We start from the raw sequence: 27,101 nt of genomic DNA, 5'->3' as shown, positions 1-27,101 counted from the left end.
TTTCTTCTTTTCTTGCAAGCCAAATGCTTGAGTCTGGTATGTCACACTTCTCATCTAATCCATGTTTAAGACAAACATGAGAACTTTTGCTGAGAATTTCCACACAACATGACATGAAGGAACATTCCCAAGCTGTATCTGTTTATGTTGGGGTCTCTGTGTTTTAACTCAGCCCATCTAAAACAACCTCATAAAATGGGAACTAAATTAGTTTCTCATGTAGTCTGAAAACCTTGCAGAGAAGTATGATAATACTTTAAACTTTGGAATTCAATATTCATATTGTTGATCATATAAAAGCCTAATCCCTCACTATGAGTCTCCACTTCCTTTAAATTGAGATAAAATTCCTCTATTAAATTGTATTAAAAAATGTTTTAAGAATAATCCCTTACACTGGTGTAATTATTATTATTTATTTCTTAGCAGACGCCCTTATCCAGGGTGACTTACAATTGTTACAAGATATCACATTATACAGTATTTTACATTATACAGATATCACATTATTTTACATACAATTACCCATTTATACAGTTGGGTTTTTACTGGAGCAATCTAGGTAAAGTACCTTGCTCAAGGGTACAACAGCAGTGTCTCCCACTGGGGATTGAACCCACAACCCTTCGTTCAAGAGTCCAGAGCCCTAACCACTACTCCACACTGCTGCACTGAGGTGCAAAAATGTATCTTACTGCTGCCTTATAGAGAGCCATTAGATTTGACCCCAGGGGTTGAGATTATATATAATTTGAGGGAGGTTAAAAAAATTCAAATGATGTAGTGATTAGTGTAGGTGCCTTTGGAGTGGGAGGACTCCATGGGTCTTTTTGATCCCTGCATGGGACTGGTTTAGCCTATGGGCACATATTTATTGAATATCCTGGCCAGCTGTTCAGAGGTTAGGATGAATTCTTTCTTGGGTAGGAAAACAAATGCTCTCCTGGCTATGAGCGCCATAGCTCTGTTTGAGCATAAAAGAACCATGTAGTTCAATGCTGCTGAATCCCCAACTGACAGCCCTTAAGAGTCAAACACATTGTCATTTTTCCTTGTGCATTTACGGTGTTTCCCTAGGATTCACCATTGTTTTTACTATGGTTTGACATGTGTGTCAGTGCTTTACTAACTTTGTATTGCCATGACATGCAGCAGGGAGCTTTTATAAGGAACACAAGGGTAAAGAACCACCCCATCCTATAACCCTGTACATATGAAAAGGAACCAGACAAGGGGCTCTGTTCAGTTGATCTAAACCATGATAGATCTGAATACTGTTTAAATACACCAGAGAGTGTAACATGCTTTGGTTTTCAGAGCTGTGATAGCCAATGGACCCTTTTTCATTTTCTGAATAATATAGCAGTATTTATATCTGTCACTGTTTGGATCAATTGAATTGACCCAAATATGTTTGATCTATTCAGGGGGATTTTAAATTACATGAAACCGAGATTGAACCCCTTTTGTCTTTTCCAGTATATTTTGTCAGTATTTTTTTTTCTCAGGCTCCAGTAGCCTATTTCTCTTTGACTTTTAATATTACACGACACAATGCTTTTTCCTTGATAATGTTAGAGATTAAAGCAGTAAAAAAATAGGTCACCTCCAATTTAGTATGGTATGGATTTACAAGCATGAACTGAATGCTTTTACAGGCATGAACTAAATCATGTGCTGTGTGCCCAGCATTATGATGTGAAAATTCAGCAAACACAGTCCCTGCTTTGTTTCAATTAGCTCTTGATGAAAATGGGTTATGCTTATAGAAATAACTCAACACAACTTAGAAATACACAGGTTGTTTTGAAGAAAACTGTTTTAATTGTAATTAGTTTAGGCAGACACAGGCTTTATGCTTTTCACAGAATTTCACAATACCAGCTCGTCTTTATAAGGTTTAGCAACCAGTCTACATAGCTAGATTAGCTGCAAACATAATGCTTCTGATGGCTTTTTGCTGAAAAACAGATGGGAACAGCTGGCTATTTTCTTAAATTAAGTATCCTATGCCACTCTATACTCTTAAATGCTTCTGGAGTATGTACAAGTAACCTGGAAATGATTCAAATTTCCATTAGGATTGCCACCACAAACTGAAGGTAACAGTAAATCTTACCCATTTTTATTACCACCAATTCAGAGGTCTCAGATTTCTCTATATGAAACATGCACACATTATGGGAAACGTGAATTTCACTTTTTAGTGGTATTTGTTTGCTGCAATTAATATAGGCTCACATTTCAATCTGCGGAGGTCACAAGTGATTGTTTAGAAGGATTGATCCAACATGGAGGAGTTGCCATGGCTTCTGGGAGTTAAAAGGAAATAAATATATTGTATTTTTTTTAGGAGAGGCGTCTGGATAGGTAATGACAAAAAAAATGTACTCTCAATAATCTTAAAATAAACATTCTAAAATGCTTTTACTTTTACAAGTACTTTACAAGAACCAGTAGCCATTGCAGCATCTTTACACCCTAAAACACCCCCATTTAAATTTGTGTGCAAAAGCAGTACTCCATTTCAGAAGTTTAACCAGGAAAGGATCAAAATAAATACCAATCTGAGACTATACGATGATTTCAGGAGTTTTTTTTTTTATTTTAAATGTCTGTGTTCAAAGAGAAAATAAAACAGCAATATAAATATCAGCATATAAAATATGTGTGTAACACAGAATAGCACTGAACTATGCGCTTATAAGAAAGATATTTAAGTATAATATATAAGCAAAATTCATCAGCAGACACATATATATTTATTTATATATAAGACAGGAGCATTCCAGCAGCACAAACACTTATAAATCACAAACACATATAAAAAGTTACAGATGTATAGAAACACAAACATTTTTTTTTTTTAGTACTTGTTGATAAAATAGAGAAAACACTAAGATTTGCACATCACTTTCACAAACTACTTTCTACTCTACTGTGTTTTTGTATTATTATTTAATTTAGTGATTTTAAATGATCAGATGCTACATGACTACACTTGCTCAGATGAAATATTTAAACTTAAAAAAAAAAAATAATAATAATAATATGCAAAACATTCCAGTAGTAGCCACAACCATGGGGGGGGGGGGGGGGGGGGGGCTTTTTCTCTGAAGCGTTACAGGTTTTGGTCATATACACATTGGGCATGTATGTTAGGAGCAGCAAATTATAATACTTTATTTTTATTTTTATATTTTTTTTAAAGAAATTAACATCCAATTACCCCAAATCAAACATATTGGTTCTATAAATATCATTAGTAAGTTTATATGCAATGTCCAGGTCAAAACCAACAGTCAAAAACACAGAAACTAGTGTCTCAGTATCAATAAGCGTCTTGTCAATATCCAGTTGCCAGTAAATATATATGGCCTCTCAGCTTCTGTACAGTGCTCTCATATAACCTGGTAGACCAGGAGTCGATTCTGTATTGGCCAGATCCGAATATACAGTCAGTGTTCAGTGACTTTATCCAACTTGCTGATTTTGTAAACAGACGTCAACAGCCCCAAAGCCAATATGCATGAAGACTGTTCTAAGAGATAACACTGATGCTGTACTCAATACGGCGATAGCTTCACTAGTACACTTTCTGTATCTGCACTAAACTGAGAATACCCTTTCACCTGTGAAAATAATCTACATTCAGCGTGCAGTGCCTGATTACCAAATCTTTACCCGATTCCTTCTATTTTCAAGAATACTTTAACAACCCCCCCCTCCCACTATGTACTGAAACCAAGCCAGGAGGCTCCTGCTGTTTCTACTTGCCTATATACCTTCGCATGCAGTTTATTTTTTTATTTTTCACATGCAATGCATAGCAAAGATTTCGTGAAGCGAAGCATTGTTACAGAGTATCACAAAAGTGATGGGAGTTTCATGCAAGCAATATAGTGTGTGGGAAATGCAAAGCCTTACATTTCTTCATTTTTGAGGTCAGCAAGGCCATATTCTCAAGGATGCTTGCTGGCAGGTCCTCATTGTTTTATCAGTGCTTAGCAGGCATCTAAACTCCCAATGGATTAGTACATTTAACACAAGAACTGACATCTGCACTCTGCCTAGTTTGGGAGCACCTTGAAATGCGGAAGCCAAGTTAGAAGTCACACAGACTTTAAATTCAAAACAGGATTTCTCTTATACTAACTGTATTATTGAAACTGAGATTATTTTGGTTATACACTAATGTTACCATTTATAAAGTAACTTGCACTTTTACTTTTGCTAACAGTGTGTTTAGTTCACCGCGTGCCAGTCTAACACTGTATTGTTCATTCAATGCATAGTTTAACTTTGTCTTTTTGTTTCTTTAGATAAGAAACACATCATGCAAATACAGTCTACATTATAACTAACAGCTACTGAAAAATTCACAATTATGATACTCTTCTAAAAAAAAAACTACTTTAATTCAAATTAGCCATTTCTGCATCTTTCCCCATTAATCAATTACTTAGCATTTTTAAGAGTCCTACACAAACTTTAATGTGACACATTAAGTAAATCAGTAATAGTCATACTAGTACTATATTATAGGGCAAAGCCCTGAAGTCCCCATTTGTATTTTACAATTAAACTTTAAAACCCAACAGGATTCATCGAACGGATCAAACCATAAACCTTTTTCTTTTCTTTTGTTTTCTTTTTAAACCTTATTAATCTTAAGGAACAATACCTCTACGTTGAACTTTTGTGTTATATTTCAATAACAACGTAGTCACACTATAGGAACTCCAATACAAACAAAAAATTGTGACAAACACATTCATGATCAAAGTCATTAATAACAACTGAAGCTGCTAACAATCTGAGTTAACAGTAAAAAAAACAAAATAAAACAAAAACAGAATGTATCACTTTGGGAGACGGTGAACTGGAAGAGATCGTTCACAGCCAGCGAGCTCTACGGTGAACTCCGTTACTTCTTCTCTTTTTTCCCAGATTTCTTCTTGTTTCCGGAGGATGGCTGGGGGTTCTTCCCCTCTGCCTGGGAGTTGCTGCCTGTCAGTGTGGAGGTGCTGCCCGGGATGTAGACATTCTGCCTGTAGTCTGGGACATGCTGCAGGGTGAACTGAGGACTGTACCGGGTGCTCAGGCCCATGGTGCCAGCATCAAGCGTTGCTGTCGCTGCACTCACCTCTGTGACACACAAAACAATAAATAGAAAATTATTCTATAGAAAACAAATTCATAATAATATGCATAAGACAAGAAGTAGTTTTTTTTTTTTAAATTAAAATATCCTATTAGCAAAGCTAATCACTTTTTTTTTAGTCTGTTTTGGGCGGATTCAATAAAGAGCCCTATTCTGAAAGCTTCAGCTGTTCTAGGCTGTTCAGCCTAGAACAGTTTCATACATATTGTACAGTATTTTATTCATAAAAACAGTCTTGCACTTTAGGTTTGGCCAACAGTCAGCCTGCCAGATGGAATCTGTTAGCATCATGTTGGCCTACATTATGCTTTGGATATGCTTTCAATCTATATTAGGAAGTCAAAGCTTTGATTGCTGGTGAGAAACACCAATATATAACAACATATAGTAAAAAAGAGCCTAGAACAGTAAGGCCAAGGAAGCAGAACACTTCAGTGTACTAGAACACTTTGACTCAAGATGAGTCTGATACATTGATCTTTTTTGTCTATGCTACTGAATTATTCAAAAAGATAGCAATACAATACTTGCATAAAATGTTTTAATGTTTTAGACAAAGCATGGTGCTATTTCTAGTGTTGCGGTGACTCAGTATAGGCCACCAATATTCTTGTAGTACTGTAGTAGCATTCTGGCTTTTTGGAGGATGTACAGTGGTATCACAGGATAAGCTGTGGTAGCATAATTGTAGTGTCATGGTTTTATAGCAGCATACTGCTGGCAGCATTGCTAAAGCAAAGGTTATAATCAAGCTATGTTTATGGACCTACACTTCTAATTCATACAACACAAAGGGCAGAACCAGCAGTAGATTGGAATGACAGAAGAGTGCTACTGTAAATGAAATAGCTGCAGTGCATTGTCTGCATTGGATTCTTCCAAGGCTGTGATAGCATTCCACAAATCAAAAAGACAGCTAGAAACTGCAAAGAGGGGGAGGTGGCACAGTACAATTACTATCATGGCTGCCATGGACTATCCAGCTTCTAGGACTCCACTATAGAAATCTTAAATAGCAGTGCAAATTAAATTGCAAAGCCATATGCCAATTCAAGCATGTATAACTACAGTGTTTCACAGAAGATTACTTGCTATTCCCTACATCTTTTTTCTCATGTTTTCTACTGTGCAGGGTATTCTAAATACATGAAAAGCTGCAAAAAGGGGATCAAATATTGCAAAGATGTTTTAGTAGTCTCTTGGGTTTCTATTAGTTTTAGTCTTTCCCTCTATGCTAAGCATCAAGAAGACTGTGTTTGTTACAGCACATTAAATGTATCCCCCTCATTATCTTTTTTCCCTTTTAACTGAGACCTTCACAAGATTACAAAAATCTGCTTTTAATCAGCATTCTGGAAGGTCCTTGGAGGTAAATGTTCTTTGCAAAATTCTACTTTCCCCTCCCACAATGTGCTACATCGCTGAGTCCTTCGAAAAGTGTCCCATTGAGCACAATCAAGATCCGGAAACTAAAGGCAGCTCCTGCTTTGATGCCAGACTGACTGCCGCAGGGGCTCTCTATACTAAGGCAGAGGACCAGAAACATGGTGCACTACTATTTTGAGCAAATCAGGTTAAAAAGACACGCATCACTTCTTTAAGTGGTGCCGAGTAACTAGCGTTCAATACTGTCCATAAACCTGAGAGAATCAAATGTGTTCCTGTTACCCTTATAAGAGCTGACCATGGTAAATCTTACCATGTTATTACCATTCATATTTCTGTATTTTATAATCATTATTTAACACACTTATCTATACTTAACCATATTTCCACTGTGTTAGACCATTTTGTACCACATTTTTACCATGGTATACAACTGGAAACTTGTAGGAGTGGCTCAAAACATTCCCTTATAAAGGTTTAAATTTGCAGTGATTGTGCCTGCTTTTCCCATGGTTATACATTTACTATAGTTTACCATGGTTCGCCATGTTTTTAAACACCATTCCTGTTTGCACTTTACAATACCATGCTTTATTATACTTTACTGTGTTTTTACTGCGGTGCACTTGAATAAGGGGTGCCCTGTCTTTGATTCCTTCCATGCATTTCGAGACTTCATATAGCAGTAGTTTTCTGAGTAAGTGGTGCTAACCGTACCATTAGCTGCAGCCATCAAAGCCTGCAGTTGCTCTGCTTCAGTCGGGGGGTTTGGCCAGGGTCCAGCTTCCTCTGGGCGCTGAGAGCTAAAGACACAGCAAAGGACAGTCATTTCAGATTCACATACATACAATCTAGGAGTACAACCTAGCAACACCCATTAAATAAAAGGTTGATAACACAATTCAAATCTAATTAGAATCCAAACTCAACAATAACACCTTAAAAGGGAAAGTTATCCCACATCTAGGTATACAAATGTTCTAGGACCCTTTCCTTGCCAGATTCATTGCTGACATTGAGGGTTAGTCACCTCTTATTTAGTAACCCCATTTAAGAATTTAAAATCTGCAGAGGTCATTTATAAACGGATTAACACATCAGTAACACATGTCATTCAGCCCTGTAAATATTATATTACCAATAAGAAATGCCCGTTAAAATGCAAGGCGTAAAAAGGGCCACACTGCTATAGATGTGTTTCTGTTTTAGTTTCAGCAGACCCAGACATGTTAAACATCCCTCACCAGCATGTTTTCATTTAAATTATTAATGAGCTGAGATAAGCATCTGTGTTTCTATCACAAAGCTGTAAACTGCCCAAGAGAAACCGATTGCCCTGCAAAGAATTTCCATTTCATCCTGCAATCAAATATACAGCAGCTGCTATATGAAAACGCATAAAGACAACAGGAACATTTTTGTTACTGTCATTCTCAACTGCTAGTACAGCAGTTTCTCTGGAAAAAAGATTTGAGCACAGTTACAGACGGAGGAACTCCCCAGAGTGTTATCGGATTCCTGCAACACATTCATGTATTTCCACACAAGCAGCAGCTTTTTATCAGCTTAACCCGATCCTTGCCAAATGGGTTCCCCTACATTGAAAAGGACACATCACAGCGAGGAGTGTGGAAAGGGTTAAGGGGGGCACTGGAAGTCTGGCAGGCTTGTTTCCTGCCAGATGAGCTGCTGTGAACTTCTTCCTCTGGCTTTATGTTTTTATGGTTCATTAATGCGGAGTTCAAAGAGAGCTGGAGAACACAGAACTTGCTGCTTAAAACATAATGAGAACTACAGGAAGACCATAATCTTCCAAATGGTGATTGTAATGTACTGTGTATATATATATATATATATATTTTAAATTTTAAAAACTTAGTTGTGACTTTAGAGAAATGACAAGAAGGTTCCTAAGCCAAATTGTTTTAAAGAATTCAAGAAATAAACAGAAAACAAAGAGTAGGTTTGCTTTTTATTGTTCTTTTATGCAGGTTCAAACTGAGGTTGGATGATGATAGACCAATCATCATCTGTTGATGGACATCCTTTTTAACCAGCAATTAAAATAAGAATGTTTTCTAGTGCTACATTCTATCCCTACAACAGGTTTACTCAGCTGGTTAGAATTGGTTTGATCTGCTGTCCTTATTACATACTGATACATCTCTCATTATTATTATTATTATTATTATTATTATTATTATTATTATTATTATTATTATTATTATTATTATTATTATATTTTTGGAAAAGCAGGGTTATTCATCTCTCAATTTGGAAACTGTTGCCTTTGTAGAACACAACAGTTTTTTTAAAAAGGTATTTTACCCCCTTAAAGCCCCTTACACTATTGTGGATAATTAACTTTAATGTTTTACTCAACAGAGACCCCTGCTGGACAGAGATGGAATAACCACTACAATTGCCCTTGCCCTTGCTTATTATTGATGGCTCTTATACACTCACAGATGTGAGCAGGTGACCAGTAATGTTTTAATAAGCAAAAAAAAAAAAAACATGATAAGTACAGCTCAGCTTAATTAATAATCCAGAAAAATACTAACTCAAGGAGCTTTTTGTTTCATACTAGCTCTTACAGATGTTTTAAAATGTCAAATGAAATAGATGACAGCCCTAAATCTAAACAGCATGCCATGTGGTGATGGGGAGCAATGTGCACAGCTAATGAACCTTTCAAGAGGATGTGAGCTTCTCAAGAGGAAGAAGCAGATATGTCTATACATCGCTGTATGACCTAGCCTGCCATGAGTCAATTCCACACATGTACACCACCATTCATTATAATAAACTCACTGATCTACACTCAGAACTGAGCTCATAGTCACACTTTCACCCTCCCAAGAGGTTCACTCTCCAAACTGCTTGGAGGAGTTCAAGATCAGAGGACCACCATCAAATAAAACAAATAGCAATATTCTAAACTCTAGCTGACAGCATGTTCTGACTGTTCATCAAGAATACATCTATATAAAACATGATGAAATGCATGTGAAGAATATTTCCCATATATGTATTTTTTATTTGAGATGATGACGCTATTCAGCATGTAATAATGGCAGCTTACCCGCTTGGTCCAGGTCTCTGTCCTTGGGAGAAACGCCAGTCAGTATTTGCTGGTTTTTGCTAGGAAACAAAAAGAAAGATCATTTGAAGTGTGTGTAAACCAAATCTATTGGAGCTGGATATTAATGGCAGGTGATGTAAATTTCCAGGTCCAGATTGGTCCGAGCTGCTGGCTGGGGGTCCTTTGACTTAGCTTCAGTCTTCAGCTGTAGACAGATCATCAAAACAAACAAAAAAAAAACATTCCTAGATAGAAATCAAAGGTTAATTAGCATTGACAGGAGTCAGAATCTTACCAGTTGACATTAGAGTCAGTAAAATAAGTATTTAGTCATGATAACACATATAGCACATATCAAACACCAAGTTAAGACGTTTCATTTTTGCATAACATTAAGATAAAATATAAAAATGTACACAATAGCCGCGTGACCAAAATACTTCTGCCTAAATGTATATTTAACAGTTGGGAATATTGAATGCATACATATTGTATGTACACTGCAGTAAAGACCAGTTTAGCACATTTATAAGAAATGTTGTTTTGCTTGACTGATTTTTTAAAATGGATTTATACATATATCCATATCTATATCTATATATAGTATTATTAATATATTTTCAGATTGCATGGCTCACTGTCTATTGTAATAGGAAATGTAGTTATCCAAATGCAGTCTCCATGGCAACTGCATAAGGAATACTGTATGTGAACAAAAATATTACGCTGAAATCACTCAAAATAAATGTGCAATTTTGCACTTTAGCAGCTCTGAAGTGAACTAAATGCTGTCTAAATTATTTAAAGTTACCTTAGAAGGTTGAGGAAAACTAGGACTGAAGAATAGAAATGTTAAATAGTAGTTCAAATGTTCATAAATATTCTCAATTTCAACACATTGATGTCTGGGAAACAAAATCATGTTAAATAATACATTATATCTACACACTAGTATTTTAGTAATCTGTGTTTCTTAAAGATTTATTTCTCAATCATTAGTGTCATAAAGGCTTTCTAACCTAAAGCAGAGCCTTCCTGAAATGCATGTTGGCTATAAAGCTTTGTCAAATGAAAGGAAGCTAATCAACTGCCAGCCTTACACATCTGGCTTGCATCTTACACATCTGTGACTAATGGATGAAGAATGATATTATCATCTGCATCAATGTGGTTTACCCATTCAAAATTCCACCATTCAAACCAGTAGAAAACCCAAAGGATTGTTTTCTCCCCATTAACCCAGTTTACCAGTGAAAAACAGATTTGCTGTGCAGAGTACCCTCAGGCAGACATTTGTTTGTCATTCATTGGGGACGCAGATCAAATCCATACTGTTTTCACACACAGTAAAACACAGGGATAGATTTCGACTCAAAACAAAAAAGTTATGTTATGAAACTGGAACCTAACAACTAAGTATTATAATTCTTAGTATTATAATTGTTAAAAATGTTAAGGAACTGAAAACAATACAATGTACTCAAAAGGTAATTTTAAGGCACTTAATAAAGGATAAAGTTCTGGATGTCACAAAGGTTCCAGCTGTTCCAAGAACAGGCTGCTAAACTGATTCTTCCACACAGCTGAGAGAGATGCATTAACAGATTAGCAGAATCAACCGCATTTAAACAGCAAAATGTAGAACTATTTGAAAAATATAATCACAGAATTGCATCTGGATTATTCCCATCAACTCCAGAATGCTTGAGCTGAAGCAAGTATAATACAAGCACACGTCTCACTAGGTAAACAGAAACCATGGGTATCAGGTACATGAGTAGCATTTATGTGGATTTAGATCAATTCATTAGATTGTTCTCCTTTTTTTAAACGACAAGGCTTTGATATTGGATATAAAGAAACAGCTTTGATTTCAGTGCATCTTCTTTCTGTTTTTAAGTATTTTTAAATTCCATTAATTAAGTACCAATTTAAAATAGCAATAAACCATTTTCCGGTATGAATTACAATGTGAAAAATGAAAGTGTAGTGCTACTGAAGTCTAATTTGCAACTGTAGAAACTGCAGTCTGTCAAATTGAACATATTCTATTTAAGATGCTATGGTTTCTTTACAGAAACTAAATACAGTTACAGCTGTACAGCAAATGTAATTCTATTGGGTTATTCTGGTGTTTTTTGTATTAAGAAGTAGTTATACTATATCGTTTTCTACCTCTAAAGATCTCTGAAAAGAATTACAACGTACTGTATGTTATCTCCAAAAAAGGCTATAACCCTAAAACATATTATTATAACACCATTTATAAACAATACATCTAAACTGCATTGAGCTGAGGAGAAAACAATTTAGTCACTCTACAATAAACAGCAAGACCACCAATTAGAGAAGTGTCAAACACCTCAGCAGCTAGCCAGAACCCCCCCCCCCCCCCCCCCCCCCCACACACACACACACTCACATATACATATTTCTCACCTCGCAGGCTGTATTAATTAAGTTACTGCTAGACAGAGACATGTCAATGGTGTTGGTATTACCCATGGGTGTAGATGGGCTACAAGTTTGGATGAACATTAAGTCACTTCTGTCAGACACCGGAGAGAGACACGACCTATAGTATTGATTCTGGGACTCCATCGAACCCCCAACCACTTCCACGTATTTGATTGGCCCGTCAGGGTTGAGTTGCAAATGAAGGCTTTTCTGGGATCTTTGAAAAGCTTCCCTGGAACGCAGGCTCTGCTTGCTACTGCAACAGCAGCCCAAACAACCACTGTGGCCTCCGCTCTGTCTCAGGCACTTCACAATGAGGATTATGAACGCCAGGAATGAAATAGCAGAGACGGAAGCTAGAGCGATTATTAAATACAGGGTTATAGCAGACATGCCGTTTTGCTTTGCAGATGTGTCCCTGAATTCAGAAGAAGTCTCTGAGCCATTTTCTTCTACAGCTATGTCGATAAGCACGGAGGAAGATAGTGGGGGCACCCCATTGTCTTTCACTACAATGACAAGATTCTGAATGGCCTCGTCCAGATCTTGTAATTTACGCACAGTCCTTATTTCCCCAGTGTAAGTCGCCACACGGAACAGGCCAGTGTCTTTGCTTTGTGGAATGCTGTAGGAAAGCCATGCATTATGGCCACTGTCAGGATCAACAGCTACTATCTTGGTTATAAGGTAGCCTGCCTCAGCAGAGCGAGGGACTGTAAGCTGCAGAGCTGAGCCTTTCGGGAAAGATGGATAAACCACTGCAGGGGCATTGTCATTTAGGTCCAAGACAAATACATGCACTGTCACGTTAGAGCTCAGTGAAGGTATGCCAGCATCTTTTACCTGCACATGGATTTGGAAAACTTTAATCTGCTCGTAGTCAAAGGAGCGCATAGAGTAAATGTTCCCATTCTCCGAGTTAATGTACACATAAGAGGACACAGATGTTCCTTGGATTGTGCTGTCCAAGACAGAATAGGAAAGCTGGGAGTTTTTGCCCACATCAGCATCAAATGCTGTTACAGAACAAATAGTGGCTCCGGGGGCATTGTTTTCTTGTATGTGGACTGTATATGAAGGTTGAGAAAACACTGGAGCATTGTCATTGACATCTGAAATACTGACAGGCAGGATTATACTAGAGGATAGTGGAGGGGAACCCGAATCAGTGGCTGTGACTGTGATGTTGTATTCAGGAACTGTTTCACGATCCAGGGGACCATCAGTTATCAAGGAGTAGTGGCCCTGAAAGGAAGACTGTAATTTAAATGGCATGCTTTCAGGTATCTGCATAAGCACCTCCCCATTTTGCCCTGAGTCCCGATCCCTTACACTAATGAGCGCAATTACAGTTCCAGGTAAAGCATTCTCCACAACAGGACTGGACAGGGATGTTATTGTCACCTCTGGAGCATTATCATTCACATCAATCACTTCCACTTTAATGTTACAAGATCCTTCCAAAGCAGGGATTCCTTTATCTCTGGCTTGTATGTTAATATCATAAACATTGCCGTCCTCAAAATCTATGACACCATTTACTGTGATTTCACCAGTTCTGGGGTCCACACTGAACAGCTGGCGAACTGTTTCTGACGTGTACTTGCTAAATAAATAGAATATTTCACCATTCAGCCCATAATCCATATCAGATGCATTTAGTTTTGCGACTATTGTACCAGTTGACGAGTTTTCAAGTAGCGTTACCTTTTCAACTGCCTTATCAAAGACTGGTGCATTATCATTTACGTCAAGTATTTTGATAATTACATTAGTAATCCCAGATTTCTGAGGTGTTCCTCCATCAAATGCAGTAAGAAGTAGATTATACACAGATTGCTTTTCCCTGTCAAGAGCTTTCTCTAGCACCAGTTCAGGACATTTACTGCCATCACTTTTTGTCTCCACGTTTGAAATAAAACAGTCATTAGGGCTCAGAACATAAGTGCGTAAAGAATTGGAGCCCACATCTGGATCCTGTGCGCGCTCAAGGTGAAATTTTGTTCCAGGTGTAGCAGCTTCTGAAATCTCCAACGATATATTTTTGGTTGGGAATTGAGGTGCGTTGTCATTCACATCCAGTATCTGCACTTCAACTCGGTACGATTCCAAAGGGTTTTGAAGCACGAACTGAAGGTGCAGGGAACAGGTTAAGCTTAACCCACATATCCGTTCTCGGTCTATTTTATCTTTAATAACCAAAGCTCCGCTCTCCGAGCTCACCTCGAAATACTGCACACTGGAATCAGAGACAACTCGCAGGTTGCGTTCAGAAATCTTTGCTACATCCAGTCCTAAATCTTTTGCAATATTTCCAACAAAAGCACCCGTGTTTAATTCTTCTGGGACGGAATATTTAAGCTGTCCGTAAGCACAAATCCAATGACAGGAAACACAGAAACACAATACTTGCCAGTGAAAAGCTCGTTTCCTTTTTCTGCTTTCCATTGTCGAAAAAAAAAAAAATCCAGTTCGTCAGACCAAATATGCAGCTAAACATGTATTTATAAATTCATGGGGTCTTGTCAAGCAGCCACTGCCAGCAGTAAGAACACTAATTCGCAGAAAACAGCCATTACTCGTTAAAAATACACTATAACGCGCTGATTTTGGAAAAATAAAATACAAAAAGGAAAACAGAAATCCATCTCGTCTCACATGTAATTCCAAGCACTGAGGGATTACGCTGCTTTGCAAGGGGCGGGGGAGTTGATCGCTGAACAGAATCCAGCACCTTATTGGTGGACAGCGCCACGCATTTCCTCCAATAGCTGTTACAGAATCTCTAAAAGAGTAGACTGCCTGCAAGGAGAAAGACTGAACGCCTGAATTGCAGGAGGTCGATGCTGATTTACACTGCATTTTCTGCATATTTCAAGCCTTACATAATGTATTTAACTGTCGCAAATGCGACAAAGGAAATGATTCAATCACTTCTGACAATTTAAACAACAATAACAACAATAAATAATATGTATATTTGGCTGTATAAAAAAGGAACGTTGTTTTAAAATAACATGCCTTGGATAAAAAAAATAATAATAATAATAATAATAAAAACAACAACATTTTAATACCATGTATAATACCAAGACAGGAACATGTTATTTAATTTAGCTTTTATCATTGGATGATAAGTGCCTCCAATACAAATGTGGTTGAATGAAACTGAGTAATTAAACTTCGCCACCAGGTGTCGCAGTGAAGGCATGCTGGACCTCGCAATAGAAACAATGGTCTGTTCAAATCGAACTCATAGCATTGCTCTGTATTTGACGTTAAAAGTAAAATCATCACCAAACACATTATTATTATTATTATTATATTATTATTATTATTATTATTATTATTATTATATTAAATCATGTTTAAAATACTACTACCACTACTACTACGACTACTACTACTACTACTAATGCTACAGATGTTGTTTTACAATTTATAACTGTGCTACTGAGCACAGATATATTAAATATAGGCTACTGTATTTCAACACTCATTCACCTTAGCATACTGTATCATTACAATAATAATAAGAAGAAGAAGAAGAAGAAGAAGAAGAAGAAGAAGAAGAAGAAGAAGAAGAAGAAGAAGAAGAAGAAGAAGAAGAAGAAGAAGAAGAAGAATAACACACAAAAGCAATCTGGGGCTTTATATCCTCACATCGTTTCGTTTAAGAGTGTTCTAATTATTGACACTAGGGGAGCTGATATTGTCCATGGGGTGAACTCAAAGACTTAACAAACATAAATGCACTCCTGTACATTTGTAGCACTGTGTTTGGGAAGGTATGCCACCTCCCCCCACTTTCACGTACTGTACAGGTCCGTCAATATTATACTGGGAATGAAAATTGCCACCGGCATATTTATATAAACCCTTCAGATTCTTCTGCTTTCTGCAGCAACAGTTGCATAGCATTGTCCATCTTTCCTGGCGAATAAAGGCAAATAAAGTCAGAAAGAAAATAACCGAGAGAGGTGAGTACAACCTCTGCAGCATTGTCATTCACATCTATGATGTCCACTGTCACAATGCAGTGATCTAGCATTGCGGGGGAGCCCAGGTCATTTGCTTGTATTTCCAGCTCATAAACAGCTGAGTGTTCAAAATCGAGGTTCCCCTGAACACGAATTTCACCAGTTTTTGGGTCAGTACTAAAGATACTGTTTTAAAGGGTCCTGATTGTGACTCGTCTAAATCAGTAGCATTGAGTTTAATCACTAAAGTGTCCAGAGGTGCATTTTCCATTACACTAATCTTGTAGGATAATTAATCAAATACAGGGTGGTTATCATTGGCATCCAACACATTATTATTATTATTATTATTATTATTATTATTATTATTATTATTATTATTATTATTAACAACTTATGAACAACACAACACTAACTTTTAAAGAGTAAATGGCGCCACCTAGCCACACTATAGGACAAAGCCAGACCGTATACATATTTGTACGTCACACGTTTTCAAAATGAAATAAATTAATTTAACACTTCTTCAAAAAAAATGCGGATTGCTGCAACTGTTAGAGAATACATTGTGTGCATTCCAAACTATGAATACCCCACTTCACAATCCTAGCCGAAAACAGAGTTCACATTGTGTAATTAACACACACCCTTTTTTGAAGACGAGAGAATATGTCCTTAAACATTTACATACAAAAAAAGGCAATTATTTTACAACGAACTTCACTCTAAATACAGAAGCAAGATATTAATTTCAGTCAATGCTCACCTGCTGAAATGCATTATTCCCGGTACTGTCAACACAATTTACAGCATCCTTGAAACTAGATTCACTGCTGGGCTTAAGAAACGTGAAATCACTCGCCTCTGACACGGGTGAGAAGCATGACCTATAGGACTGGCTCTGAGACAGCACGTCACCTCCTAGCACTTCAACGTACTTTATAGGGCCGTCCGTGTTTAACTGTATTTGCAGGTTTCTGTTTGCGTGTTTATATCTATCGTTAGAAGCAGCACGTCTGAAATATCTATTTCTAATGCACTTCACTGTTAATATAACAACAGTCAGGAAAGAAATAGCAGAAATTGATGCTAGGGATATTATCAAGTAGCGAGTTATGTTACTATAATGATAACCATGTGTTTTAGATGTATCGTGATAGTCTAATATGGGTTCATAGACACCGTCTTCTAATGATATGGTAACTGTAACTGTAGCTGACTGCACTGGCTCCCCATTGTCCTTTATTTCTATAACAAGCCTCTGGGAGGTGTCATCTTGCTCAAGAACACCGCGTTTAGTCCTAATCTCCCCAGTATGAAGAGCCACGCTGAACAAGGTGTCATCTGTAGCCTGTATAAGCCGATAAGAAATCCAGGCGTTCTGACCAGAGTCTGCATCCACTGCCGTCACTTTAGTGACGAGGTATCCTGTTTTAGAGGACATGGGCATTTTCTGATGAGGAAGATAACCCATTTCAGCCGAAGGATATATAACAGCAGGCGCATTGTCGTTTTGGTCCAAAATAAACACACTGACAGTCACGTTGCTGCTTAGGGACGGAGACCCGTGGTCTTTTACCTGTACTTGGATCTGGAAAACTTTTATTTGTTCATAGTCAAATGAATGCCCCGTATAAATGCTGCCATTTTCTGAATTGATGTAAAAATATGAGGAAACAGACAGATCTTGTACCCGGGTATCCAAAACTGAATAGGAGAGCTGAGAGTTTTTATCCAAGTCGGGATCAGAAGCAGACACTGAACATAATAATGTCCCCGGGACGTTGTTTTCTTTCATATACACAGAGTAGGATGGCTGTGAGAAGCGCGGAGGGTTGTCGTTGACATCTAAAATATTAACAGTGATTATTTTCTTGGATGAGAGAGGCGGTGACCCCGAGTCAGTTGCAATTATTTCTATATTGTACTCAGGAAATGCTTCACGGTCCAAGAGGGCATCAGTTAACAATGCGTAGTGGTTTGTAAAGGAAGGTTTCAATGTAAATGGATACTCTGGAGGTACTTGTAAATGTATCTTTCCATTGTCTTCAGAATCTAAATCCCTCGTACTTATCAAGGCTATTACAGTTCCAATGGCTGCATCTTCCAGAACAGGACTCGGCAATGAAGTCAGAATGATTTCTGGAGCATTATCGTTCATATCCTCAATTGCAATTTGAACAGTGCAGCGACCCTCCATTTCTGGGTTACCCTTGTCTTTAGCAAGCACATCAAATTTATACAAATTAGACCCCTCGTAATCCAATTGCTCCTTTACGGTTATCTCTCCTGTCTTTTCAATTATACTAAACACCTTGCGTATAGTTTCAGACGTATGTTCACCGACATAATACAATATTTCTCCATTAGCTCCTTCATCTAAGTCAGTGGCTTTAAGTTGTACAACTACAGTCCCTTGAGGAACATTTTCATTCAGGGTTATTTCATAAAAACCTTTATCAAATTGGGGTGCGTTGTCATTTATATCAAGAACCATAACAGTGATCTGTGTGCTACCAGATTTTGCAGGACGTCCACCGTCTACAGATGTCAACACCAGCTGGTGAACAGGCTCCTTTTCTCTGTCCAGTGACTTTTCCAATACTAATTCAGGTATTTTGGCGCCATCCTTTTGAGTCTTAACATTCAAAACGAAATAATCGTTCATGTTTAAATGATAAGTGCTTAATGCGTTCGTGCCAACATCAGGATCCCGCGCACTTTCCAAGGGAAATCGCGCGCCTGGAGCTACGAGCTCTGCGATCTTTAAAACATGTTCTTTTGTAAGAAAATTAGGCGCGTTGTCGTTAATATCTCCAATTTCAATCTCAACCCGATACAGCTGCAATGGTGTTTCAACAATAATTTCCAGGGGTAACAAGCAACTGGCGCTTTGTCCACATAGATATTCCCTGTCGATTCTCGCACTCACAACCAAATCGCCCTTTCCCAAATCCACAGTAAAATATTGCTTACCCGCTTCAGAAGCTATCCGCAGTTTACGGTGGAAAATTTCAGCTAAATCAAGTCCCAAATCCTTTGCTATATTCCCGACAAAGGAACCATTATTTAACTCCTCTGGAATTGTGTATCGAATCTGTCCATATGTTGTATTCCACAAGAGAAAGGAATGAAACAACCACAGCGCCTGCCATTTCAAGATCTCTTTTCTTGTCCCACTTTTCATTTCCCAATACGTTTAAAATAGATTTTCAAGAAAAGATGTTCTTGAAATGAATATAAAAATTACATATCCAAAGAAATAATCCAAATATGAAGCAGCATTAATGTATTTAAGATCTGAATATTGTTTGAAATAATTACTGTATCGGTGGATGTGCACACGGCTTTCTCTCTCCTAGCTCTCTGCATTGGAAGGGTTACCGTGCTGTGACTGGGGGAGGGAGTAGATCTCAAAGCCCAGTTCATCACTTTATTGGCGCACAGCGCCACACAGGCTTACCCAATAGAAACTGTATAACACTTTAAAGGTACAGTAGCCTTTCATTGTAATATCGGGCGTTTGCTTAGCTGATTTCCTCTTAATATGTATAATAAAACAAAATATCATATACCTTTTCATATAACTGCATTTATTATTATTATTATTATTATTATTATTAGAAAACTTTGAAAAAACATATATGCATCATAAAATAGATAAACACTGTAACTAGGAAACCTAACATGGTACAATTATACATGCAGTGACTGAAGGGGATATACTGTATTTAGGTGTGCTGAGTTGTTTTGTGCAGTCTGCAAATAATAATAATAATAATAATAATAATAATAATAATAATAATAATAATAATACATCTTACACTAAACAGTCATCATGACGTGATTTTTTTCCTTCTGATTAAAATGCGAAAATGAAGCACCGTCTGCCTAAGTGACACAGAAGCGCCCTGTGTGATAAGGAACCCCTGTTGGTCTCACCGCTGAATACTCCTGTTTATTGTGGCACAGCGCCACACGCGGTTAAAATGCGTTCTTTAAATTTCAAAATCCTATCAATCACTTCAGGACTGGTACTCATAACACACAAAGAAAACTGACTGAATGCATTCCACTCACAGACTATCATTCTGATTTGGATGAAATTAAAATTCACGTCGCTTTTAAACATTCATTGTAGATACAACTACACCAAATCACAGTTCTTAATAACCCTTCACATGGAAATGTAACATTACCTTTAACATGGAGATCTCTTACAACGTAATAATAGAAGGTATTGCAAAAGCTTTAACCTGTTTTATCATTAGGTCATATTATCATATATATTACTATGTACATTTGTAATATCGCTGTCAATCAGCTATGACAAATATACTTATATTATATCCGGTTCTGCGTGGTTAATAGGTTAATCAGAACTAAAATGCATACTGCTTAGGTGTGCAATTGTACTCGGTTCTCTCTGTCGTTTGCAGCAAGCAGTGTGTCAAAAACAAAATAAGAGAAACTACAGCTGGTGAAATAATGAAATAAAATGTTAACTTGGATTATTCTCTGAGAGGGGAGGCACCACTGAACCCGGAACAGCACTTTCTCCGAGTGAAGGGAGATGATCGCGGAATACTTTTCAGCACCTTATTGGTGAACAGCGCCACAGACATACAGGAGAGAGCATGCTGCCGACACAACTTTAAAGCGACTTTATAGCTTTCTTTCTTTCTTTCTTTCTTTCTTTCTTTCTTTCTTTCTTTCTTTCTTTCTTTCTTTCTTTCTTTCTTTCGGTTTGCGGTGATATATCAAGGGGATAACTGTTGTCTAACGCAATGTTTCGTATACCCTCTGTCCCTTTGGTCCTTTGCCTCAGTCTTGCCTCTGCGTTACGTTTAACACAGAAAAGAAACAGCAATGATCAATATCTTGATATATCACCACAAAAGGGAATGTTAAAACATATTTCCAGGATACAAAGCGATCCTGAATATGTGCGATTTAACAAGAAACAACACAACAAGGTAACCTTTGCAGGCTTAACAAACACGTTTAAGTAATAAACATGTAATTTAATCGTATGGTTTCTTAATAGGTTTATTTTTTATGGTTTCATTGCTTACTTTCATTTAGTTAAAAAAAAGCATCTGTATCTTCTTGTATTTGATCACTATGTTTTCAAATAACTGAGAGCTTGAACAAACCAGGGGTGCAAAACTAACGAATTAACACAAATGCGTTTTATATTGCTAAGAAATGTTCTTTTGTGAGATAGTTTGCTGAGGGAAGCAGGAACATTGCAAAATGTAAAGCTGCTGCTGTAGATAATTTGAAGATATTAAAACCATAGAACTAAATCTACACAACCAAACTGACTTTAGTGTATGTTTTAATTGTAAAAGGATTACTGCGTGCATGCCTGTCTTTAAAAGATCAGTCAGCCAGTTGCTGGAGGATCAGTAGTTTTGCTACCATTTAGGAATGAGGCATTATTTCAAGTAAGCATCTCAGTTCTACAATATGAACTACATAGCACATACATTCTACTTGTGAAGCACTTTTCTCCACTGTTGTTACTGATGCTGCTGTATGTAATCAGGTCCTTCAACATCGCAAATTGGAGGAACTCAAAGGGATGCTTTCTACCATCTACACTTTTCTAGTATTTGATTTCTTATCTGTTATGTGTGTTCTGTATAATATGCTATTGTTCTTGCTAGAAATAAGATGGGAGAGCATATACATGTTGCATTGTGCACCAAGCCCCAAAGTGCCCTGAACGCTGTAGAATGATAATATGCTTCCCCACAATCAGCTGCTGCAACAGCAAGTGGGCATGGCAAATAATGATCTAAACAGGAAAAAACAACACCAGCAGATAATTCTACAGAGCACAGTAGTAGATTATATAAAGTATCCTTATATTGTAACAAAAAAGTAAAACCCACAAGTAATATGAGTCAGCTCTTGATTACAATATGTATATTATTTTAATATGTTTGATGTTGGTGCAGATAATGAAGTAATATTATTATTGCATGAAATAACTAATTTGTGTATACGTTATGTGTATGTGCATATGTGTGTATATTTGCACTAATCGCAGGATATGTTAAAGCACATTCTTCTTCTTGGCACAACGAACCCTAGCCTCCTGTGTATCACATCATATAAGTGATCTGTCCTCTGATAACTTTCACTCCAGATCTGCACCATCTCCCTATGGGATTTTAGAGGTAGGATTTAATTACCTTTAATTTCTTCATTTTATTGAGATGCATTGCTTCTACTGTATACACCAAGTAAAACCAACAGCATTATAAGCAGATACTATGCATCACAAACCCACTTACTCTGCTCAAATGAAACCTCTGAACCAACCCCCCCCCCCCCCCCCCCCCATTCAACCTCCATGAATCAGAAATGTGGGCACAGTTACATAAAATCCAAGAGCATACAACTCCAATCATATCAGGAGTTGCATTACATTACAGTACAACACTTCTTTTTAATTTGTGAAATTAGTATTCTAAAAAAAAAATAGGGGATCATTTTGTGAGAGCACCAGTACATAAACTATCAAATATTAGCCACTGTGGATAAAATGCAGACAACCGGCCACTCCATACTGCATGTATGACATGGGCAATCACACACAGTGAAAAATCCAGCCCATTAACTCCGTCTACCTAGCATGGTATACAAAAAACTATTTCACAACAATCAGGTTGTACCAAATATAACAAATCATACTCGTATTCTATACTTACAGTCTATACTATTTGTTTATTTAGGTTATGGAAATTATCTACATAATGGGTTGTTACTGTAACTGGTCTGTGCTTGCAATCTAAAGTATATATATTTTTTAATGTAGCAATTATTGCACAGTACAAAGTCACTGCAATGTCTTTATAAACGAAGGCTCACCTGTATGGAAGGGTCTGTGTCATCAATTAGATTCCTCTCCTTCTGTGCGTGCAGCATGGTCTCTGCAGCACTCGGGTCTGCACTTAAAACACCTTGGCTACACGGTCTGATGTATTTGAATTCGCTCTTTCCCGAGTCAGTTGTTAAACACACCTCGTAATTGTACACATGTCGAAGTGTTCCTGCCCCCCCAACGTCTGCATACTGGGGTGGGTAATATGGAATAGCAGGGAGGTTTCCGTTTGATTTATAAAACAGTCTGGATTGTCTCCATTTGCAGAACTTCACTGACAACAGAATTATTATGGAAACAATAAAAAGAAAGGAAACTGTAGCCAATGACACAACTAAATAAAATGTCAGATTTTCATTGTAATTCTTATCTTGTGAATCGTCGCTAAATTCTGAAAGTACTTCAGGGAAGCTGTCTGCAACCGCCACGTTCACATTCACTGTAGCTGAACGAGAGGGCTGACCATTGTCCTCCACTAAAACAACAAGTCTTTGTTTCACAGCGTCTTTGTCAACAACCTGGCGCAACGTCCTTATCTCCCCATTTTGCAGCCCCACTTCAAAAAGTGTCCTGTCTGTAGCTTTGTGCAGTTTGTATGAAAGCCACGCATTCTGTCCAGAGTCAGCATCAACAGCTACCACTTTAGTGACGAGATAGCCAACATCAGCTGAACGAGGCACCATTTCAGCCACCAGAGAGCCTTCAGTTTGTACTGGATAGAGAATCTGAGGCGCATTGTCGTTCTGGTCTTGCACAAAAATGTTTACAGCCACGTTGCTACTAAGTGGTGGTGAACCTCCATCCTGAGCTTTAACGTGGATTTGAAAGTCTCTTATTTGTTCATAGTCAAATGACCGCACAGCATAAATGATACCAGATTCTGAATTAATTGAAATATAGGAAGATACTGGCGTCATATTAATTTGTTTTTCTTCAAGAAAGTAAGAAATACGCGCATTCTGGCTCCAGTCAGAGTCTTTGGCTTGTAAAGAAAATATAGATACTCCCGGGGAGTTGTTTTCCATCACATAAGCGTTGTATACGTCCTGGTCGAATTTTGGTGCATTGTCGTTAACATCAGATATCGCCAGTAGTATTGTCAGGTTACTTGACAAAGGAGGCTCTCCCTCGTCTGTTGCAGTGATGGTTATGTTATATTCGGAGACTGTTTCACGGTCTAAAATACTTCCAGTCACTAAACTATAGTAGTTCGTTAAGGACGACTTGATTTTAAAAGGCAGATTTCTGTCAATTGAACAACGAACCTGCCCGTTTATTCCAGAATCTAGATCTTCAACATTAATCATAGCTATCACAGTTCCAGGTAAGGAGTCTTCGGGTATTGGACTCGAGAATGACATCATAGTTACAGATGGAACGTTATCATTGATGTCAATAATTTCAATTATTACTTTACCAGAGTCTGTAAGACCGCCATGGTCTGTTGCTTGTATGTTAATCTCATACATTTTAGCTTTCTCAAAATCCAGTTGCCCTATCACTTTTATTTCACCAGTATTTGGATCTAGCTCAAATAGCTCCGAAATACTACGAGTCGTGTGGGAAAACGAGTAACTTAATTCTGCATTTGACCCTGTATCTGCATCCAATGCATTTACTGTCGTCACTATTGTGCCTTTTAATGCATTTTCAAACACAGTCGCTTTGTAAACTGACTGGCTAAAAACGGGAGCATTGTCGTTTGCATCAAGGACAACAACATGTATGTTAACAGTACCAGACCTCTGAGGGTCCCCGCCATCGACAGCAGTTAATATTAAAGAATGGTGTTCCTGCTTTTCTCGATCCAGCGGTATTTGCAGCATCATCTCTACATATTTACTGCCATCAGGACGGGAGTGTGTTTTTAAAATAAAATGATCACTTGGTTTCAGTGAATAGCTTTGGAGAGTGTTAACACCCACATCAGGGTCCATGGCGCTTTCTAGTAAGAAACGCGCACCTGGTATAGCTAACTCGCTTATTTGTAGTGTAACTTCATTTTTGGGAAATGCGGGAGCATTATCGTTAATATCAATAATTTCTACTGTAACACGAAAGAGTTCCATGGGGTTTTCAAGAATAATTTCAAAACTCAAACTGCATGGAGACGCTTGCTCACATAACCGTTCCCTGTCTATTCTTTCTTTAACAACCAATTGCCCTTTATCTACATTCAGATCCATGTACTCGGTACTGCTTCGAGTAAAAATACGAGCTCTGCCAGATGCCAGTCTTTTAAGATCTAACCCCAAGTCCTGTGCAACATTACCGACAAACGATCCCTTTTTCATTTCTTCTGGGATAGTATATCGAATCTGTCCATAAACTACGTCTGTAGCAAACACACACAAGAGAAAGAATTGTACTTGCCATTTTAGTGTCCAGCCTATGTTTTTCCAGCCGGTTTCAAGACGACCAAACCCACGATTTAGCATGATAAATATTCGATTTTTCACATTACTGCTGACTTGTAATCGTCCAAAAACGGTCTTAAAAACAAATACTAGTACAAATATGCCTCTAATAAATCATCTCTTCCAAAATGTTCTGCATTTCTGTATCTGCAGTTTCTGTATTGTAATCCACGCACTGTATAACGAGCTGCTGTTTCTGTCTGTCTTATACTGAGCAATAATAGGGGAGGTCCTGCTGGATCCGTGCTTGAAGAACATCGCCTCATTGATCAACAGCGGCACTTAGAGTCAAATTCTAAAACTGCACAAGATAGTTAAAGAAAAATAATACTTTAGTATTCTGTAGAAAACTTACAATTCTTTTTTTTTTTTTTTTTTACCAGATATCGGTGAAGAAATCTGTTCAATATGCTAATGTTTAAACAGAAAGGAAGAACAATAGCAAACTAGAGTGTTCTATAACGATGGAGTGTACAGTGTACACAGAGAACAGCCAATGTGAGGATTGCACTGATAACACGTGTATGGTTATTAGAACATCAAATCAATCATCTGCTTATTTTAAAAACAACGCTTTACATCGAATTGACATGAGTTTGAGTTGAAAGTGAAATCTATACAGTGAATGCACTCTGCTGTTCAGAAAAGTGTACTCCAATAAGAGCGTGTATAGGACGTAGCTTTGCATTCTGTGTTTAGTTATTTACGGTTTTCGTGGCGTCATATTTCATGGCTGCCTATTGTGGCAGCAACATATATTATTGAAGAATAGACTTGGGATTTACAGTTGCAAGACAAAAGGTAGTTTTAACATTACTATTTGGATTAGTAACACAATATAGTTTTTCAGAATTAACATAATCAATACCTCCTTTTTAAAATGATATTTTATTTTAAAATAAACTATTATAAACTGAAAAAAGACGCATTTAAATGTATGACGAACCTATGAAATATTACAAAGACTTTGAAAATGATATAGTATTCGATAAATCCTACAGTTAGAATTGCCACTGATTTCATTTTCGAACCGTGGAAAAAAAGCATTAGGAGCATGAGGTTCGCTTATAATGGTGTCTTGGACGACACAGACAAGCATAGTCACTCACAATCATATATGCAATAACAATAACACATAAGATTTAAGCAGCTGATTAAACAGAAAACGCAAACACGCACAGCATAGGTGTTGTTTTCTAATTTGAAACAGAACATGCTAAAATATGGTTAAACCACAATCACTGTGTTGTGATGCTCCATAAAAACATTGGAGGGAGAACTTTCTTGTCCAGCAAATTATAAGCATTTATACATGTATATACTGCTACGAAAATATAGCTTAATATGGGCCTTTATAAACAAAGGCTCACCTGTGTGTAAATATCCGTGTCTTGTGTGACGTTCTTCTCCTTCTGCAGGTGCAGCATGGTCTCTGTAGTACTGGGCTCAACACTTACAAGACTTTGACTGCACGGTCTGATATACTTGAACTCACTCTTTCCGGAATCAGTAGTTAAACACACTTCGTAATTGTACACGTGGCGAAGAGTTCCAGTCCCACCAACGTCTGCATATTGAGGAGGGTAATATGAATTTGGAATTACAGGGAGGTTTCCGTTTGATTTATAAAACAGTCTGGATTGTCTCCATTTGCAGAACTTCACTGACAACAGAATTATAATGGAGACAATAAAAAGAAAGGAAACTGTAGCCAATG

At 37.5% G+C, this 27,101-nt stretch overlaps 2 protein-coding genes across 20 annotated transcripts in view; both read right to left on the bottom strand.

The window, feature by feature from the left end:
• Window positions 1-402: 402 nt before the first annotated feature.
• Window positions 403-27,101, bottom strand: part of LOC117962297 (protocadherin gamma-A11-like) — a 100,059-nt gene continuing 73,360 nt past the window's right edge. For 15 of the 19 annotated variants that reach the window (XM_034022150.3, XM_034927025.2, XM_058996794.1 and 12 more), the window contains exons 2-4: window positions 9,636-9,694; window positions 7,268-7,353; window positions 403-5,148 (exon numbers count right to left, since the gene is read on the bottom strand). In XM_034022150.3, coding sequence (XP_033878041.1) covers window positions 4,928-5,148; window positions 7,268-7,353; window positions 9,636-9,694 — 366 coding nt within the window. In that variant the 3' untranslated portion in view covers window positions 403-4,927. Of the gene's footprint in view, window positions 5,149-7,267; window positions 7,354-9,635; window positions 9,695-10,446; window positions 12,000-12,074; window positions 15,424-16,838; window positions 19,042-25,340; window positions 25,718-27,101 lie in introns of those variants that run through there. The other 4 variants (XM_034927027.2, XM_034927017.2, XM_034022145.3 and 1 more) reach the window with 4 other exon arrangements.
• LOC117973776 (protocadherin gamma-A11-like) lies at window positions 22,418-25,336 on the bottom strand (the record flags this gene model as incomplete). The annotated part of the gene is made up of 1 exon (XM_034927028.2): window positions 22,418-25,336. A coding segment is annotated over one exon (2,400 nt), but the record flags the coding sequence as incomplete, so codon positions are not given.

The sequence above is a fragment of the Acipenser ruthenus genome, chromosome 23 (genome assembly GCF_902713425.1).
Source record: "Acipenser ruthenus chromosome 23, fAciRut3.2 maternal haplotype, whole genome shotgun sequence".
In the NCBI taxonomy this organism is placed as follows: Eukaryota; Metazoa; Chordata; class Actinopteri; order Acipenseriformes; family Acipenseridae; genus Acipenser; species Acipenser ruthenus.
This window is presented reverse-complemented; position numbering and strand designations above follow the sequence as displayed.